The sequence below is a fragment of the Pagrus pagrus genome (genome assembly GCF_965226575.1).
Source record: "Pagrus pagrus genome assembly, chromosome: 11".
NCBI classification, from domain to species: Eukaryota; Metazoa; Chordata; class Actinopteri; order Spariformes; family Sparidae; genus Pagrus; species Pagrus pagrus.
This window is the reverse complement of record NC_140195.1, coordinates 21,413,767-21,431,708: the sequence shown is the minus strand read 5'-3', so window position 1 is coordinate 21,431,708 and position 17,942 is coordinate 21,413,767. Positions and strand designations below refer to the sequence as shown.

Here is a 17,942-nt window from a genome sequence, read left to right as displayed (position 1 = left end):
AAGTAGGCCCTAGTATCTCACCTCTCTTGTTTTTCGTCCCGTTTTTCTTGGCAATTTGCAGCTCCTGCTCGATCTTTTTCTCTAGAAATTCCTGTTTCTTCGTTAGCATCTCCTCCGTCTCTCGGAGTTTCTGGATCGCCTCCTGTGGGCTCGGTCCCTTACCTCCTTTTTCTCTCCTCTCCAAATATCTTACCTAACAACGACATATCTGGGGTGCTACAATACAGTAATTATATACAAAAAAATAAAACAAATCAGCGAAATGCCCGAGAAAATCACGCTTAGCTACCTCGCTGCTAGGCTACACTGACACTTCGCCCTAGCCTGGAACCTGGAAGGATTGTTGATGTTTTTCTACTTCCTGGATAAGGCCCAATGACGTCATATTGCCAGATAAGGGGTGGGCGTTGCTTGTTGCAGCTCTGTCTCCAGCTGCTGGACAGCTGCAGTACTGAAGGTAACTGTGACGTACCTTTGGACCCATTTTACTTACTTTATTTTGTTATTGTCATCCCTTATTATCTCTAGAGGCTGCAGGTGCAATGCCATACTACTGGTACGCCAATTTAAGTTTCTACTATTTAATAATAAAGGTAAAGATTCATGTATTTGTCATTGAACAACATCAGGTTGCAAAATCTAAAAGACTAGAGTTAGAGCTCTATAGATACAGTTCTCTTGATGTGGGGAGAGTCATGGGTGTACAGTGTGAACAGGAGGGGGCTGAGCACACAGCCCTGGGAACTCCAGTCAGCTTTATGGGTGAGATTGTATTTAATGCTGTATAAAATGTGTATAAAATATAAATATGTTATGAAATATACATTTTTTGGTAATAACTTAACTTTTATAATAAGATATATAAATTTGGTCAATGCATGCATATTTGTATGTGTGAGTGAGTGTATGTATGCATGTACATACGTGTGTACGCGTATGTATCTGTACATGTGTTCAGTACATATATATGCGTATATAGTGTGTATGTAAATATATTTCTATACAATGTTATATATTAATTGTGCATACTGTATAGTATATCCAATTGTATATAGTTAGATGGGAGTGTATGAAGGTACACAGGTTCAGGAATGGAAGTAAACTGATTATGATTAATTACTGAGTTGTGGAGAAGGATTTAATAGTATAGTAGTAGTAGTATAGTATGAGTATATACCTCTACTCCTTTTCAGGCATGTCAGTGCTTGTTAATGGAGTATACTTTGTAACATGCTTTTCATTTCATTTGTTGAACTAGTTTAACTTTTTGTCTTGTTGTCACGTCTGAAATAAATTTGCATTCATTCATTCATGCTGAGCTGAACTCAATGAACAGCTGTTCTGATGTTGCTGTTCTTATTCTCGAGGTGTGTGAAGCCTGAGTGGAGGGCAGTGGATATGGCATCCTCTGTGGATCTGTTGGTTCTGAAAGCATACTAGTGAGGGTCCAGGCTGGCAGGGATGTTGTCTTTTGATGTGCTGGAGAACCAGTTTCTCAAAGCACTTTATCAGGATCATTAGCTAACTTCAATTTCTTACTATATAGCTCCTTTGCCTCTGTCGAGAGCTTCTCTTTATGTGAGTGGGTTTTTGGTGTGTACTTTATATATTGATGATCAACGACAGCGGGTAGCTATCTTGCTGTCCCGAGAATGCTCCACAATTCCCATTCAATATAATGATTCATGAGCATTAATGTAAAATTAAAGACAAAGGTTTAAAAATTTATAATTTCAAAACTGTATGCAATTTCACAAATCTGAAATTGGTCCAGGTATGCTACGTGTCGATTGCTCAATAATGTGTAGTAGGAGCAGTGAAAAAATAGATTTGGACAAAATGGTGGGAGATCTCCTCAAGCTCAAAAAAGCAGGGCATGGATAAATTCTGCTGGAGCCACAGAATCCTGGAAAAACGAATATTGTTTCTGAGGATTACAAGTGTTGGCCACAACGTAGAGTTTGTTGTTATCTGGACAATCTGTATCAGTACTGATCTGAACAATGCTATTGAATTTTTGTAGGAGAAAAATGTTGTCCAAGAACATGTCAGGAAGGGATCTATAAGGTTTTGAAAGGGTACTGCAGTAATTTAGAAAAGTAGGTACAACGTTGGGTGACTTGTGACAGAATGATTAAATAAAGAACGTTCAAATTGACGCAGCAGAGGTCGTTATATCCTGACCTTTGCTCCCCAGTGTGGGTCAAACTCCAAAAACACTGGGTCCCACAATTCCCACGATGCAACCAATATCATATTTCCTTTAGACCCTCCCTGCCTGGTAAATGACCATATCTTTGTAGTGGAGGCTTTCTGTTAGGAATTTGTAGTCTCTAAGCGCCTGATTATGACAACATGATAATGATTGTGATAAGCTCCCACCAGAGCTACAGAGGACATTACAAAACTGATAAAACACACCAAATATTATTCCGACACTCGTTGTGGAGAGCAAGCTGCTCTTTGTGAGTAAAATCAGTGGAAGGCTGCTTTAATCCACAAAGAGCACTTTTCTTCCATTTTTTTCTGTTTTTGTGGCCGTATACACACACAGCTACAATCGCTATTCAAAGACCAATATCTAAAGTAAATGAGAAAAAAGTACTTTTCACAGAAGCAGACAGTTGGGGGTTTATGTATTTTAATCTTTATGATGCTACATGATCCATGGTGGTTGTTCAATTATTTTCTTCCTTTACTACAGTATGTTAATAACTTTGCCAGTCTTTTTATTTTTATGTACATACAAAAGAGTATCCAATTACTGTGTGATTACATTGTTGTGTGACTGTTTCTTTGCATGTGTGGTCTGAAGCGCTGATGCCTTTTTTTTTTCTCCTTTAATGTAGTGTGTATTCACAGGTCAGTCCTCCTCCCAGCCGCCCACATTCCCACTTCTCTGCTCCCCGAGCTCCCTTAGGCAACGAAAAATACAGATATTTACTCTTCTTTTTTTTTTTTAAACAACCTGCTTAGCTGGTCATGTGATATTCGAGATAATAACAGCTGTGTTGTCTCAGTTATCTCACAACCACCAGAGCCCAACCAGAAACAAAAAAAGATAATCGAAAAGGAAACAAAACACACACAAACTGATAAACCAGACTCAAGATGGTCCCTTTTGAGAAGATAGTAATTTTTTTGTTTTGCTAATATAACTTCAACACTCAAAAAAATAATAATAATCATAATAAATCCAGGTCATTTCATGCAGACTGCAGAGTGGACACTTGAATATAGTGCATTTGAATATTATAAACAACAGAAGCATCGTGGCTACATGATAATATAAGAAAAAATAAAGCAAACATCTGCTGTAATACACTAGAGGACGCAAATACAATACTCCATGGGCAAAATTAAATGAGTGGCCAAAACTATTGTTACATACTGTATGTTATATATTGAAAATGTTGTTGGTTTTGCATGACAAGTTTACTGCTTGAAGGGGGGAATTCTTTGTCTTTTTTTGCCTAGTGCCTCTCAACCTGAGGAAGTAATTAAAGGAAGAAAATTAAAGTGTTAACTGGGAAATTCTGATTCCTTGAACTAGATTACAGTGTTGTTTTTAAAGTAGATCACTTTGTAGCATAGATTCTTGATCATGATCTGGATTTTACGCAGTTATAATTTTACTGAAGTTACTGAATTTCTACTGATTCCTTGGTCTGGTCAGTGAGTGAATCAAAAAGTTTTTGTCGGATTTTTTTTTAAGCCCCCAGTTTTCTGTTGCGTACAGGAAATCTGTTCAGATGACAGTTTTGTTTTCAAACCACCCCTCTTCCTTTGCTCTAAAACAGCCTGTGATTTCACCGTTTGTGGTCTCCTCCACATGAAAACATCCACGCACACTCACATCAGCCCTCCTGCAGGAGGCAAAATCAAGAAGACACACACACGCATGGCTTCTACTGGCTCACTTTTTTTTTCTTTTTTTTTTTAACCACATACTGTTTAGAAGACAATACATAGAGTTTGAGTCTAGATAAAAAGTCTTTCACTGATCACTTGCGTTCACCTCTCCAAGCAGATTATCAGTAATAAGTGGAAGAGAGATTTTATCAGAAGAGGAGTGTTAGATCTTTCTTATAGACAATGTGAGTGAGGAAACTTGAAGACTTAAGAATCAATAAAGAATCGATGACAGACTTTAGACATTCAGCCAGTGTGAAGCCACTTCCACACACCACTAACTGATACCTGTGCAAGTTGCGGAAGATCGTTTAGGAAGGAGGGATGGACGGAAAGAACAGATCAGAGGTGATTATTTCACGAAGAAAAAAAGAAAAAGGCAAGACCTGTGACAAAAACGCTCGCACTCATGGTTTAACTTGGGATCTCCTTCTTTCGTTTTCTTTTAACACATTAAATTATTTTCCATCCAGACAAACCATCACGATATTGCCATAAATGTTTAAAAAAAAAAAAAGAAACAAAGAAAGAGAAATCAACATAAACCCAGAAGACATCCCTGTTGCCGTCATCGACACGTGTCCTCCCGAGTACGCCATCCGTCCGTCCGTCCGTCTGTCACTGTGCTCTATCTGTCTGTGTCTCTACAGGGCCAGCTTGCCAATGATGACTCCAATGACAAAGAAGAGCACGCAGAACGCCAGGACCCTGGTGCTTAGGCCTTCGTCCCTCATGGCCGAGGTCGCCATGGAAGAAGAGTGAGAAGCGGCCATGGAGGTCACCTTTCTCTTCCGCAGCCCGTCATCCTCCTGGGATAAAGAGACAGGCGTCAGAGAAACAGTCAAACACAAACACAGACTTTAGCTTATCACAGGTATAAAGTATCAGTGTACAACTACAGTACAGAAATGGCCAAAATATGATTGAAGCCATTTAGAAACATCTACAGCTTGAAATCAAACAGACAACTTTGTCACCAGAGAAGTAACTTTTTTCCTGAGATATTTGCAGGGCTGAATTGAATGTTTCGAAGCTTTGACTGTTGCCATGGTAATCAACGTCTAAGTCCTTATTTGAATGCTTCAGGTTTTTTGTTTGTTTTGGGTTTTTTTTCTGAGAGAGAGGAGGGAGACCTTGCATCAGCTTTGCCGAAAAAGGCAAAGGCAAAAGACTGATAAAGAGCAAGAAATGGAGCTCCTATATGCCGTTGATTTAGTCTCGAAACCCAGGCACATGTATGTGACACGAGCGCAGTGAACACTATCTAAGAGTGGGAAACTATCCTAGTTCTCTATGGATGTGCAACAGCTCAACAGACTGGTAGTCTCAAATGGACTTTTAAGACTTTGAGACTTTTGAGGCAGGGATGGAAGAGATGTGGCTGATGTCTCCCCTCCTGTCCTTGTCTGTAAGTAAGACCCATAAAACACTAATAGCAAAGTAAATAATGACGGTGAATTTAAGGGAAGTATAGCGTATAGCCACAACTGTTTCAACAACGGATCCTTCTTCTGATCAATAAGCCATGGCATGAATGTATAGAAACTGACATTTGACTAAACAGCATTAATCCAACAAGTGCATGAATGCAAAGAGATAGTGAGGAGCAATCTGTCAGGATGAGCTGTGAAGCGCAAAAAATGGCATTCGGACAGCCCTACAAATTTGTTACAGTGATAACTCCGTCTCCTCAAAGAGACATCACGTCATTTGGTGACTTCAAGCCACTTTTGTCAGCAGCCAATAGCTGCTCTCCCTGCAGAGAGTTGGCAACACTGGTTGGTGCAGGAGAGAGTAACTTTTAGACTGAAGTTCTGCCAAATATAAGAAAAGGTTCTTAATTTTTAATTGAATAATTTAAATGCCCGTTGTTGTGGGACTAACAACTGAAAGAGATACTGAATTTGTTATATGTTTCAATGAGATCAGTACAATACAAGACCGAGACTTTCATTTTTGATATTTTGAGAAGTACCATGATGTCAACAGATAAGTACAGCTTTTAACTTTTAAGAAAAACACGGACAGTTGTTCAGTTTCTTATCCAGTCTTATACGCTGCAGCACTGGTCAAACAGGCTACAAGTTTGCCTCTAGTTAATGTCGATCTTTAAATAAATAATACTTTTGTTTAAAAAATCATTATACCCCATTATTTCATTTCAAACTGAAGATGCTACATTCAAGAATGAAACTCTCCAACTATCTGTGTCTTCCTGTGCATGATAGAGGAAGTGCTGCAGCAGAAAATAAAAGCCTGTCAGAAAATGCAGACCAATTCTCTCTTTTTTTTTTCTCTCTGTTTGGTGCGTCTCACCCTGATCTGTTTGTTTTCGTCCCGTAGCCTCTGCACCTCCATCTGCAGCCGCTTGCACTCCTCCATGATCTTCTTCACCTCTCCGTCATCCAGCGAGGCACTGGCCGACTTGGGCAGCACGGAGTGCTCAGTCTTAACAGAGGAGGCAGAGGAAGACACAGTTTTGTTGCTTTCACTCTCATGCTGTGGAGAGAGAATGAGGGTGGGGGAGGGCAGCGGGCCAGAGGAAGGAGGGCGGGGATGAAGAGACATGCAGAGACATGGTGGGGAGTGAGATGAAAGTACAAACAAATCATAAATGAATAAATAAGCATGTAATGAGTGACATGGTGATGTATTGCTGATGAATAGTAGACAAAGAAAATACTGTGAAAAAGGGAAAGAATAAACTCTAATGAAACATGCAATGTGAATGTTTCAATGTGATTTAATTCTTAAAGATATAAAATGAGTGCTACACACTAAGTCTGCATGTATTCAATCTCATTGTGTCATGTATTCAAAGTACATGACACAACATTTCCAGGTTTGTGGACCTGGTGGAGATGTGTTTTACTTTTGTGCATCTACACCTGAAGGCTCAGTGTAGCGCAACAGATGCCCATTAACCAAAGTGTTAGACTTACAGTTTTGTCATTTTCTAGAGGCATCTCAAATGCACATCTCAACTTTGAATCCATCAGCTCTTCAGGCTTTGCCTCCTTCCACTGTGGACGAGAACATCAAAGAAAGAAAAGACAGGAAGGACTCTTTAGCATGAGATCAGTTTAGTTTACCTTTTGTGTAAATTCAAGTCATCACTTCAAACAAAACACTCAACACAAATGATGTTCTAAAGAATATTTTCAGGATTCGGTACATGTATTATAACCGTTTGGCTTTGGCACCATGTTTTACGATAGGTCCTGCACACTGAGACAGACAGATGTTAACTGCATTATTCAAGAGTTCAGCTGGAGGTAGTGTAGGTTTGCTACAGTGTGTTCAGCAAGAAAAAGTCAGGGCCACACAGTCACATAGTTTAGGTAGTATAAAATAAAACCTTGTGGTCAATAACAATATAAATATAAATATAAAGAATATAATCCTAAATCATATTTTAAGCTCTGGTACTTACAACTCCTTCCATGTCAGTCATGTCGTATGGAGCCAGCATGGACTGCACCATGAATTTGTGTTTACTCTTTTCATTGGGGTCGTAGTCAAAAGGCTGTAACATAACTGTGGACAAAACAATAACAGAATGGAGAGCCAGAACATTAGGAAAAGACAAACTTCCTGTATTGCCCCATAACAACTATTACACAAGCTGCAAATGAAACAATGTCGGTCAGGTTTATGATGTGGGTTACACTGCGACCTGCTTATTCCTCATGAACTGACACCTTTTCCCGAAATGTTCATTTTTATGCCTGGATGATCATTTAATCAGCCAATGAGTAGGATAATAATTCTGGCTATAATAAAGATTAGAAATTCAGATTTATCTGCTTGATTTCCATGAAAGTAATGAAGACGATAGACGCGTGAACATTGATATAACAATAATTGAAACACTCTTTTAGAGCTCTGAGGTGTTTTTGTCCCCGGTCACCTCACTGAGATGTGAAAGAAATCACTTTGCAACCTTGCAGGGAGGGTCCTGGAGTATGAGGTAAAAATATTACTAAATCCACAAGATGTTATTTTATTTTCATTATAAATAAAATACTATATCATGATAGGTGGGACTATTTCTTTCATTCTATTTATCAACTATATTTCTATCGTTGCCAATTCTTCTTTTATTCTCCAATCATTTGGAACGAGATAGCATTGTTTGGGTACTTTTTCATCTTTTTGTGCAGATTGAAGTTACCCAGCACTGGCAAAGATTTAACAGATACGTGTCCTGATGATTCCCTAAACAATATTTCTAACCTCAACTGGCTGAGTGCTGTATCAGTACAATGACTGGTACAACTGAGACTAAAAGATTTATTTTGGTGCTGAAACAGAATACAAGCTGGCTTGAAAGTTCAGCCTTTATTGTTCTATTCCTGGAGTTATATCAATGAATCACATGAGACTAGATTTTATCTTGGATTTTGATTAAAGCCTGCATTAATGTAAAATGATACAATTTTCTGAACTTATTTTAGTGTTGCTGTTGGGTGGAATTATCAATAAATGCCTCCTTCTGTTCGGTCATCACGTCCTCAGTTATAGTGATTTCTTCTCAGATAGCAAATACCTAGACCAAATTTAAACATATTGTCTGAAAGCAATGACAGATCATCACATTATAAAAAGGCAAGATGTCAAAAACACAGATATCTGATTGTTTGAACTATCAGCCAAGTTTTTACAATCTTGAAGGAGGATGCAAACTTTTTACCAACCAGAAACATTGACGGAAGATCCAGGGTCAATGACGCCGCTGTTCGGGCGCACACAGTATCTGCGAGGCGCAGTTGTCTTGACTTTGAAACACACATTTCTATCTGTGGGGTTGGTGAGCTTCAGAGTGGCAGTGACAACATCTGTAAATGGGCCTGAGGACGACACAGAGAAACAGCACTGTGACTCATGGATATAGGTGTGTGTACAGGTATGTGTGTGTGAATGCTTTAGATTCCTGGTTAGGAATCAAAACTAACTGGGCCGTTAAACTTGTTTGATAAAATTCCTGCTAGGACAAATATGTATAACATATATATATATTTGTAAGGACTCCACAGAACCTCATATAAACATTGTACATTAAACATTAAAACAACGAAAAGCACAGTTAAGTGTGTGTCATTAACTTTATTATTCATGCCCCGCCCTCAGCCAAAAACTGGATGCTGTAGAAAACTTAGTATACGGGCATCTCTGTGACATTAAAGTGCCAATGGTTTCGTGTTGCTTGTGTAGCATGTAGATCACCTGGACCTCACAAGACCATCTGACCATGCTTAATGACCCCAGGTTGTAAAATTCAAGCTTATTAGACAACTGAACCTCAGTGAAATATGTGTTGGACAAACTGTGCTCTCTGCTCTGATCTGATACACTGTGCATCAGTAACTGAGTGGGTGTATGTATCTTCTCCTGGGTAGTCTTTGCTTTTAAAAGTCTGCAATAATCAATCAATGAACACCCCACTACTGACTGATCCCAGCACCTTCAGCCATCACTTGATCCATTTCTACAACAGTATCACACCCAAAGCCAATTGGATCAGAAAATAGTTATTATCCAGGGCACACACTAGCTCAGGCTGTATTTTCACAATCATTCGGCCTGAATATAGAAAAGCTGGAAAGGAATTCAGGTTACACTGAGTGTGAACGGTAAAGCTCTCAACCAAAGCCTGCTAGCTTATAATATTGTGAAATAAGCATAGTAACAAGGCTAAGCAATGACACCCAGCTCGTAGAAAATGCTAGAATAGTCACTTCTTGGCACCTGGTTGTTAACAACAACATCGAGATGAAGGTGGTATGTCAAGTATCACATCACATCACAGTGTTTCATTTGCTGTCAGAGGATAAAAGGCAAAGCAGAGGGAGCAAATGAGTGAATTAGAGAAATGGGACGGCGGGCCTGCCCTGACGCTGCAATGACAGCTAGCCGTTTGACTTGCTAGCTAGTTTAGCGGAATGCTACCTAGCTAGCTAGTTAGCATCGTCGCACACAGTGTCGTTTCACCTGTCATCGCCACTGCTGTCGCGCACACAGCGCAAACTACAGCTAGCTTTATCCGTCTTATCTAATACAAGTGACAACAAATAACGACACCTTAGTAAACTGGTTAATGCAGAAAATGAAACACTGGCTATCATTTATGGCTTCGAGGTTAGCTACCTAGCCCCCGGCCCTGCCCTCTGCTTCAGCATTACCTCTGAATTTCAGTTCGTGTTGTGGCTCTAGCACCAGGACTTGTTCTGGTCTGGCCATGTCCCAGGGCTTCTTCCTGTCGTGACGGCGAGGGCAACAATATTTTACCGCAGGTAGCCCGGAGAGGTGAGGCAGCTGGCTCCCGAAGAAACAACCCGGCCGTCCACGGTTTTTTTCTATGGGAGGGAAGGAGGAGGAGGATAATTACAAATGCACCACCACTCGGACTGACTGGCTGACTGACTGCCACCGACAGCTGCTGGAGGCTAACTTGCTAGTGCTAACTGAGCTAGCAGCGAGCGGAGGGAGAGACGGGAAGGCGGAGGGCGACGTCACGAGAGGGGCGGCGCTGCTGCGGGATGTCAGGTGGTTTCCTCTTGACTCTACCAGAGAACCGTCCACAGCTTGAATGCCTCATTTTATATTCATAAATGTAAAGTGTCACAACGAAGACCCAGCTTACAACAATATAAGACTGAGATAACAATACTTTAAAACACTTCATGGATAAAATGATGAGAAAGCCATCTAGAACCAGTGTTTTAGGAATAGTGAGGTAATAATTGCCCCCTACATGCAGCCAAACAGAAGATTGTGACTAGAAATGAAGATCACTAACTCTAACTCAATCTAAACTCTTTGTAAAAGTAGTCACACCCCTATTTCCCCCAAAATTACAGAGGATGTGACCTCAACAGAGAGGCTGAGTCCCTCCCCTTCCAGCGGACCACCATGGGATCTTATGTCAGAAAAAATATGTACGGTAGTGAATGGCAAAAACAAATAGATTTTAAATGCAGTTTGGATTGTGCCATGAATTACACGTGTTTTTAGCCCGCACCAACAGAAGCTCCTCTTTCCCACAGAAAACACTGTTCCTGAAACACCTCGTCAGTAGTCCCGCCTTTAATTCTGTGACACTGTGACATCACATTCGTCATAGAGTCATACATTTGCAAAAATTATGCCAAGTGACTAGTTCGGTAAGTAAGACTTGATTTAGCACAGCTGCCCCGCTGTTGTTAGCAGTGGTGGCTCATGCATGTGCAAGCTGACCAATCAGAGCAGATTGGGTGTTCGGGAGGAGGGCCTTTAAGAGACGGGAGCTAAAACAGAGCATCTCAGACAATATACATGTAAACCTATTTTAGTTGTAACCGAAATAATATTATGAACCTGAAAATGAGCACAATATGTCTCCTTTAAAAGATAATTTTGCAATTTGGGAAAGTCACAGTTTGTCATAAAACCCATCAAATATAACTGAAATTAGCTAGCCTAAAAAATTGACTAACTCTCCTTTTGCATAACCGCAGCTGTCGGTGTGGCCGGATGTTTTGTGATTTTCACCCTTTTTTAATACTTTTTCTCTGATGAGTTGACGGCCATTTTGGTGTTGGTGATGTGTGTTGAGCGAGATGATGTAGTTCACCGAGCGGTTTTACTCAAAACTAAATGGTATTTCACTATCTTTACAACAAACTGACTTTCTTGAGAAAATCATCTTTTAACTTCACAAACATCATATGTGTGATTCATGCCACAATTGAAAGGGGATCAAAACTGTATTTGACTCTCATCATTGACTATTTTTTCTCCAAAATAAGGTCCCACGGCGCACATGGAAAGGGGCGGGACTTTGCCTTCATGCAATACCTCGAAACACCCTTTATATTTACTGTATTTATGTAGCCATGTTGTGTTTATGATATTGTTTGATCCAGTGTTGTATAACATATCCAAAAGTCATACTTGAGCAAAAGTAAATATATTATGTTAAAATATTACTTTGGTAAGAGTGAAAGTCACCCATATAAATAGTAACTAATGTTATAAAATAAATGAAGTGGAGTTGAAGTATAAAGTAGCAGTAAGTGTAAATACTTAAATACAGTACTTCAGTAAATGTAATTAGTTACATCCCAACACTGGCTTTATCCTTCCTGTTTTTCCAGCTTTGTATGAACAGATTGAAGTTATTTTAAAACCAGAGGCATTCCCATTATCATGTTAGCATATTAAGAAATATAGAAATGCTTAGATTGACATTTAAGCATTTAAAACGGTTCATCACAGACACTGAAGCTACATATTAGCCTTCACAAACCAGTTCAACACTAGATTTCAGGTTGACACTCCTCAGAGCAGGCCAGTTCCTTCAGAGTGATCCATTTGACTCCTTCTACCCTGTGAAAAAAGAGAAAATAAAGTCCAAACGTAGGGTGTTCAGTGGTGAGTGTTTAGACATTCCTCCGCCGTAAGAGTACGGCCTAACAATAACAGGGTCTCACAGGGATCATGAAAGAACTGAGTCAGAAGTCTACAGACGCTGCTTTGAATCAGTTTCCACTGTTGGGAATTAAAGAGTTTCTTTAGACAAAGAATGACATCATGAATGATGATTATTTCCACAATTCCCAGAATTCAACCTTTTTCTTTTTTTGCCAGAGAGCCCGGTGTTTTTCTCTTGTATTTCCTTTGGCACTACCTCATTAGAGTGACAATTATTTGTTTCATTTCATTGTTACTGCATGTCTTCACTTCTGACACCTGTCAGTCATCCTGTCCATCCAAATGCAGCCTACCTCAGTCTGCATCTAAACGGAGCATTACAATATCAGTAAATAGCAACTTACTTATATTAAAAAGGTCCAGTGTGGGGGATGGAAGGGGTTCTAATAATAATATAACAGAGGGAGCTGATGGACAAACCAAAACAGGCTCTATAGAGGGACTTTTGTGTTTTGTCACAGCCACTACAGAAGAGGGTGAGATGAGCATTCTTGGGCGGTGGCGGTGGGTTGCAATCTGCAATCTTACCGCTAGATGCTACATAATCCTACAGACTGGACCTTTAAATAAAAAGATGGCGAGTATGTTAAGTTTGTATGCTGGTTATTTCTGCTTCTTTCAGTCACAGTTCACCTTTATTAACTTTGAACTTCCTTCTTTAAATGGCTTAATTCCCATCTGAGTAAAAGAGATACTGCTGCTTTCTCTTGGCCTTTTTGATCACATCCTACTCTCTTAGAAAATGTATGTATGCAAGGGCTTTGCAGCTCTGTGGCTTTTGGTGCATCTTTGCTCTGAGCCTTATTCTTGTGCACTAAAGCATTAGCATTAGCTAAAACTGCAGTTGGTAGGCCCACCAAACAAAGTGAATTATCTCCTGTACATCAAGCTCAACTGCCTCGCAATCTAGTGGTTGCATAATCAATAGTGCAGAGCTCAAAAAGTCAAATGTTTTCACAAGGTAAATGTATGTGTAGATGCACGGTGCAAACAAGTGGCTTTAAAACCCTTGAGCATTTTAGAGAAAATCTACAATTAGACACTTGTGTAAATTTACTGCACACGTGTGTAAAACAGGTCTAAAAAGGAAGAAAATATATAAATTCAACACTTTGTGGGTAATGTGTAACTGCAGGATAAAAGGCACATCAGTTACACTCTGATGTGGAGTTATTGAACCTTCAGCCTGAACATCTACACGGTTCAAAACCAGAGGGTGTCCTGTCCAAAACTTAACAATCTTCATGGTCTTCCCAAAACACAGAGTCTGCGTATCTGAAGAGGAAATGACTGGTAAACAAACAGGAAACTCCACCTCCTCTAGCGTGGACTTACAGCGACTCTTCCGATGGATGGAAATTTAGGGATTGAGATTGCAAAAATGCAGTTTATGAGAGACAGTAGAATTATGTGTTTATATGTGTAATGACAGACCTGTTGCTGTCTGCACCAAAAAAAAACTTTATTTCTTAGAGTTTCTGTTCAGAATGTAGAGACCCATAATTTGATGTACACATTAAATGAAGACTAGGGCACTGAAATGAGAGAGATGCTAATACTGTACAGGCCGCCTCTGCTGTGCAAGGCAAGGAAGGAGGACCCCCTCCCCCCTCATCAGAAAATAAACTGAAATTCATTTTTTTTTTTGTCTTTTTTTGGTCTTTTTTTTTAGCAAAAGAATAAGATTTGTGTAGAAACAAGCAATGTTTTGCATCTGTCATCTCCTCTTTAACCCTTCGTAATGTCCTTTGCAGAGGTCAACGGAAGAAAACAAAAGAAATCTGAACACAACTTCAGTTGAAAGGATTTAAGTTATAGCAATACGCACACTATCAAGTGTACAATTTGTCAAGGTTCATTTGATTCTAATAAAATACTTTTTTTAAAACCCATATACATTTCATATATTTATCTTTTTGGGGTATATGGATCCAAAAATAGACATTTAAATCATAAAGAGAGAATGGGAGGATAGGGGAGAGAAATAAAACTACAAAAGCTACGAATGGTTGTCCTCCGTCCCCGAGGAGAGAGAGCGAAAGTCAGACAGACAGAGGGGAGGGGGGATAAAGAAAGAGAGAGAGAGAAGGAAGTGGCGAGGGAGGCAGGGAGTTAGGAGGGGATTGGCCAAGCTATACAGCGCAGTATGACACCCACTTTAGCTCATTACACACGTACAGTCGTGATCAAGGCACAGGGATCTTCTAAAAGTTATTTTTTTCAATAAAGTTGTACAAAATAATACATTTTACAGTCTGTACAAGAATAATAGTTCAGCAGTAAAGTAAAGACAGACGTACAAAGGAGCAAGAGGTCGGGGGTGGAGGGAGGGGGAGAGAAGAGGAAAGATGGAGGAATGACAGAGGGAGGAATGGCAGGGAGGAGTGAGCAGGCTGTTTGACCACGTAAGTTAAAAAAAAAAAAAAAATTAGTGTCCCGTTTGTTGTTGTCATCTTTTTTATATTCCAGGATTATAATATCTTATTTTCTCTCGAAACAGAAAGAGCACTGCCGGGAAGGTAAAAGTGCAGATGGGAAGGTGGTGGTGGGGAGGAGGGAAATGAGAGAAAGAGTAAAATTGTGAAGATGGAGAGTGAGTGAAGATGACCAGAGGAGAAAGAACGGGGAGTGAAAGAAGGATGACAGATACAGAAAGAGTAGAGATAAAGAAAGAGAGCGCACAGGGCACAATGGCACAAAAGTCTACACAGACAAAAACAGCTGTGGAGACAGTAAAACAGGGTCGATCATGACAAGATGAGAGTTCTCTTTAACTTATATGGTACTGTACTGTAGAAGGATGCTTTTTGCCCTCTGTTAGTTAAGTTCCATAAAAGTTGGCTTTTTTTGTTTCTTTTTGTTTTAAACTCAATATATCCTCCTCACGTGTTGCTCCACGACCAACAAGGCAAAGTCAGGTGGCAAACAGTTCTGTGGAGAAGTCGTGTCTAGACTCCATCAGAGAAATTCACATCGGAGTCCTGTTTTTTGTGAACCCTCGCCCCCCTGCAGCCCGACTGATCACAACATGGTCCTTTTAGTCTGTGGTAATGCTGCTCCTAGGGGCTTGGCTGCAGTCACTCAGTCCGTTTAATCTCAAAGCACTGTGCCGACAGCTCAACGAGCCCGCCACTCGTCGGTAGATTGGTACATTTTTTCCAGATCCGCCCGGGTTGTGCAGTCCAGTAAGAAGCAGGTGTGATACATTTCTCTGTGCAAGCAGATCCTGTGGTTGTATTTATGGATGTGTGTAAATTATAGGAAGGATTTGTGTACTAGGTTTGAGTCCTGAGCACAGTGCTTGTGTTTTTAGTTAGATACAGTGTTCAACTGATCTGCTGTAACATGTTTATTCTCTATTTGCAGTAACTCAACAGTTCTCTCTTTCCAAGTTGCACTGAAGTAGTAGCTCTCTCAGTTTTCATCCTGGTCTCAACAAACCCTCCTCACTGCAGGAAATACAGTCCAGACTGGGCCACTCAGGGTTCCTTAAAATGTGAAGGTGATGTGTCTGGGGACGATATACGATGTCGAGAGGTATGGCTGAAGGCGGAGATCAGAGTTCGTTCATGTGTTAATCCCTCGAGCCCTTCCATCAAAATAGCTCTGTCTACTGCAGGCAGGGAGTTTGCATCAGGGAAGTTCTGGGTTCATGGTGTGTTTATGTAAGTGTGTGCGTGTGCGTGTGTGTGTGTGTGTGTGTGTGTGTGAGAGAGAGAGACAGTGTGTGTGTTTTGGCCCCCATTCATTCACAAGAGCTCACACACTTCTGTGGAAGAGGGGAGTCCAGAGACTCAGGGTTCAGGGTTTTTCATTGTCCGATGTGTTTCTGTGTTTTTGGCTGAACACCGTTCTTCTCCCATCACAACAGCTCGTACTGCCGCAGGTGCATCCGCTGGATGATGTCTCGACAGTCGTTGAAGACGCGGCGGATGTTTTCCGTGTCGACGGCGCAGGTGAAGTGGGGGTAACAATAGTGTCTCCCATCCCCACTTGCTGTGCTGATCCTCTGTAGATAGAGGAAAGGAAGCACTATTTTAGCAAACATTCAATCAGGAGTTCAAAGTTTTTTGTTGGGAACTATTTTCAGCTGTGGAATAATATACATTTGCTGCTCCAGTGAGTTTTTACTCAATATATATGAGATCAACAAAAAATAAACAACAGTGCCCATGTTGATTGCAATGAAGGAACATGTTATCCAGCGCAACAGTGCAGCTCATTAATGTGCCCTAAGTTTCTGGACAAAAATGAAGATGTATTACATACATAACAGAGACTATTTTCAGACTTAACCGTTTGATAATGTAGCATATTATAAAGTGCAAAAGCAAACCTATGCAGACACACTTACCAGGAATTCATCTCTTATGAAGTACTTTGCCCTTGTAACACGTGGATCTTCTCCAGGCTCTGGTGTTGCTGGAAGGAAAAAGAGACGCTAATGGCACCAAATTTCTTTCAGGTGGGGATTATTCAAACATGAATGGATTTATACAACGACCAGAACGGACACGTATATTAGTAAGCAGGCATACCTTAGTAGGTTATTTAAAAAGTTTAAGTTGCCACGCTATTGTGATCAAGTGTGTTTGAGCAAAATGACTTCAGGGGTGTGGATCAAGGTTGACCTCCTGTGGTCAATGGCACCAAATGCAGTGTCCCTCACATACCTGGTGTTTTGGAGGAACACTAACAAGAGTTTGGCCATGTATCTGCACAGCTGTTTTATAGAAAAGCTTCAGAGGAAGAACACTAAATGTAGAAATATGACTACTCTGGGATGTTTCTGCATGCTCAGGGAACTTTCACGGTGAGCAGCAAGGTATTTGGCACATGTGGTAGGGAAAACTGGGACATACTGGTATTTTTTTATTTATTTTCAGTTCGACTATCTGAGGCAGTTTGGGGTGTCTGGTCACCCTACTTTACAAACAATGATTAGATTATTTCCTGAAATAAAGAAGCCGTTTCTAGGCAGATATTTACAAGTTGAAAAAGGCCAGCTGTATTTGTACAGCTCCTAAAGTGGACAGTGTTTTCAATTACATTTACATCTCCCCGTCTAAATAAATGGCAGTACTAAGTCAAAGAGTCTAAAACTGTAGTACAACTGCTCACCATCATCAGGTGTGGTGTAGCGAGCAAATTCAGGAAAGTATTCCTCGATTTTGGACTTCCCTGCCAGCACCTTCTCTGCTAGCAGGTCCTGTTTATTTAGGAACAAGATGACAGAAATGGTCCGCAGCCACCTGAAGAGAAGTAAACATGACAAATCAACATCGAGCACTGAACCATCAAACTGTTTCTGAGTGCGAACAGAGACACAAGGAGACATTCCTGCTTGGAGTTGGTACAATAAATATAAACAGGGGGTCATCGGGTGACAGCTGACCCCCTGACGACGTAGCTCTTTTCTTCAAAAAATCTGACCAGTTCGGATGATTTTCAAGTAAAACCTTCAATATAAAAGGATGGAATAAATTTGGGATCAGGGGTAAATAAGTCTGCTGTGATGTGAGACATGCTGCCCAAGATCTCAGTAATTTTCTGCTGTT

General features: G+C 40.3%; 3 protein-coding genes across 5 annotated transcripts in view; all 3 read right to left on the bottom strand.

Moving 5' to 3' along the window:
- The window catches only part of LOC311264678 (charged multivesicular body protein 4b-like), a 5,431-nt gene extending 5,069 nt beyond the window's left edge, over positions 1-362 (bottom strand). Inside the window, 2 exon segments of the mRNA XM_084365748.1 lie at positions 22-172; positions 174-362. Coding sequence (XP_084221874.1) covers positions 22-172; positions 174-206 — 184 coding nt within the window. The 5' untranslated portion in view covers positions 207-362.
- Positions 363-2,624: 2,262 nt separating this feature from the next.
- Positions 2,625-10,436, bottom strand: LOC311265882 (vesicle-associated membrane protein-associated protein B/C-like). Of its 2 annotated transcripts, none has more exons than XM_084367978.1 (6): positions 10,095-10,436; positions 8,610-8,762; positions 7,346-7,449; positions 6,855-6,935; positions 6,229-6,411; positions 2,625-4,721 (listed from the first exon to the last, which is right to left on the bottom strand). In XM_084367978.1, the coding sequence occupies exons 1-6, from the start codon at positions 10,150-10,152 to the stop codon at positions 4,557-4,559; spliced, it is 744 nt and encodes a 247-aa protein (XP_084224104.1). In that variant the 5' UTR covers positions 10,153-10,436; the 3' UTR covers positions 2,625-4,556. The 2 variants fall into 2 exon arrangements, with proteins under 2 accessions (XP_084224104.1, XP_084224105.1); XM_084367979.1 differs by having other exon boundaries at positions 6,229-6,360.
- Positions 10,437-13,825: 3,389 nt separating this feature from the next.
- gnas (GNAS complex locus) overlaps positions 13,826-17,942 on the bottom strand; it is a 35,954-nt gene continuing 31,837 nt past the window's right edge. For both annotated transcript variants that reach the window (XM_084365494.1, XM_084365493.1), the window contains exons 10-12: positions 17,506-17,636; positions 16,739-16,806; positions 13,826-16,393 (exon numbers count right to left, since the gene is read on the bottom strand). In XM_084365494.1, the coding sequence (XP_084221620.1) occupies positions 16,247-16,393; positions 16,739-16,806; positions 17,506-17,636 (346 nt within the window). In that variant the 3' untranslated portion in view covers positions 13,826-16,246. The remainder of the gene's footprint in view (positions 16,394-16,738; positions 16,807-17,505; positions 17,637-17,942) is intronic.

Bases quoted from the DNA above. Each gene is read 5' to 3' on its own strand.
- LOC311265882 (XM_084367978.1), bottom strand. From the start codon at position 10,152: ATGGCCAGACCAGAACAAGTCCTGGTGCTAGAGCCACAACACGAACTG. The intron at 8,763-10,094 runs GTAATGCTGAAG...TGTCGTCCTCAG, and splicing joins ACACGAACTGAAATTCAGAG to GCCCATTTACAGATGTTGTC. The intron at 6,412-6,854 runs GTAAGTCTAACA...CTCTCTCCACAG, and splicing joins CTCTAGAAAATGACAAAACT to CATGAGAGTGAAAGCAACAA.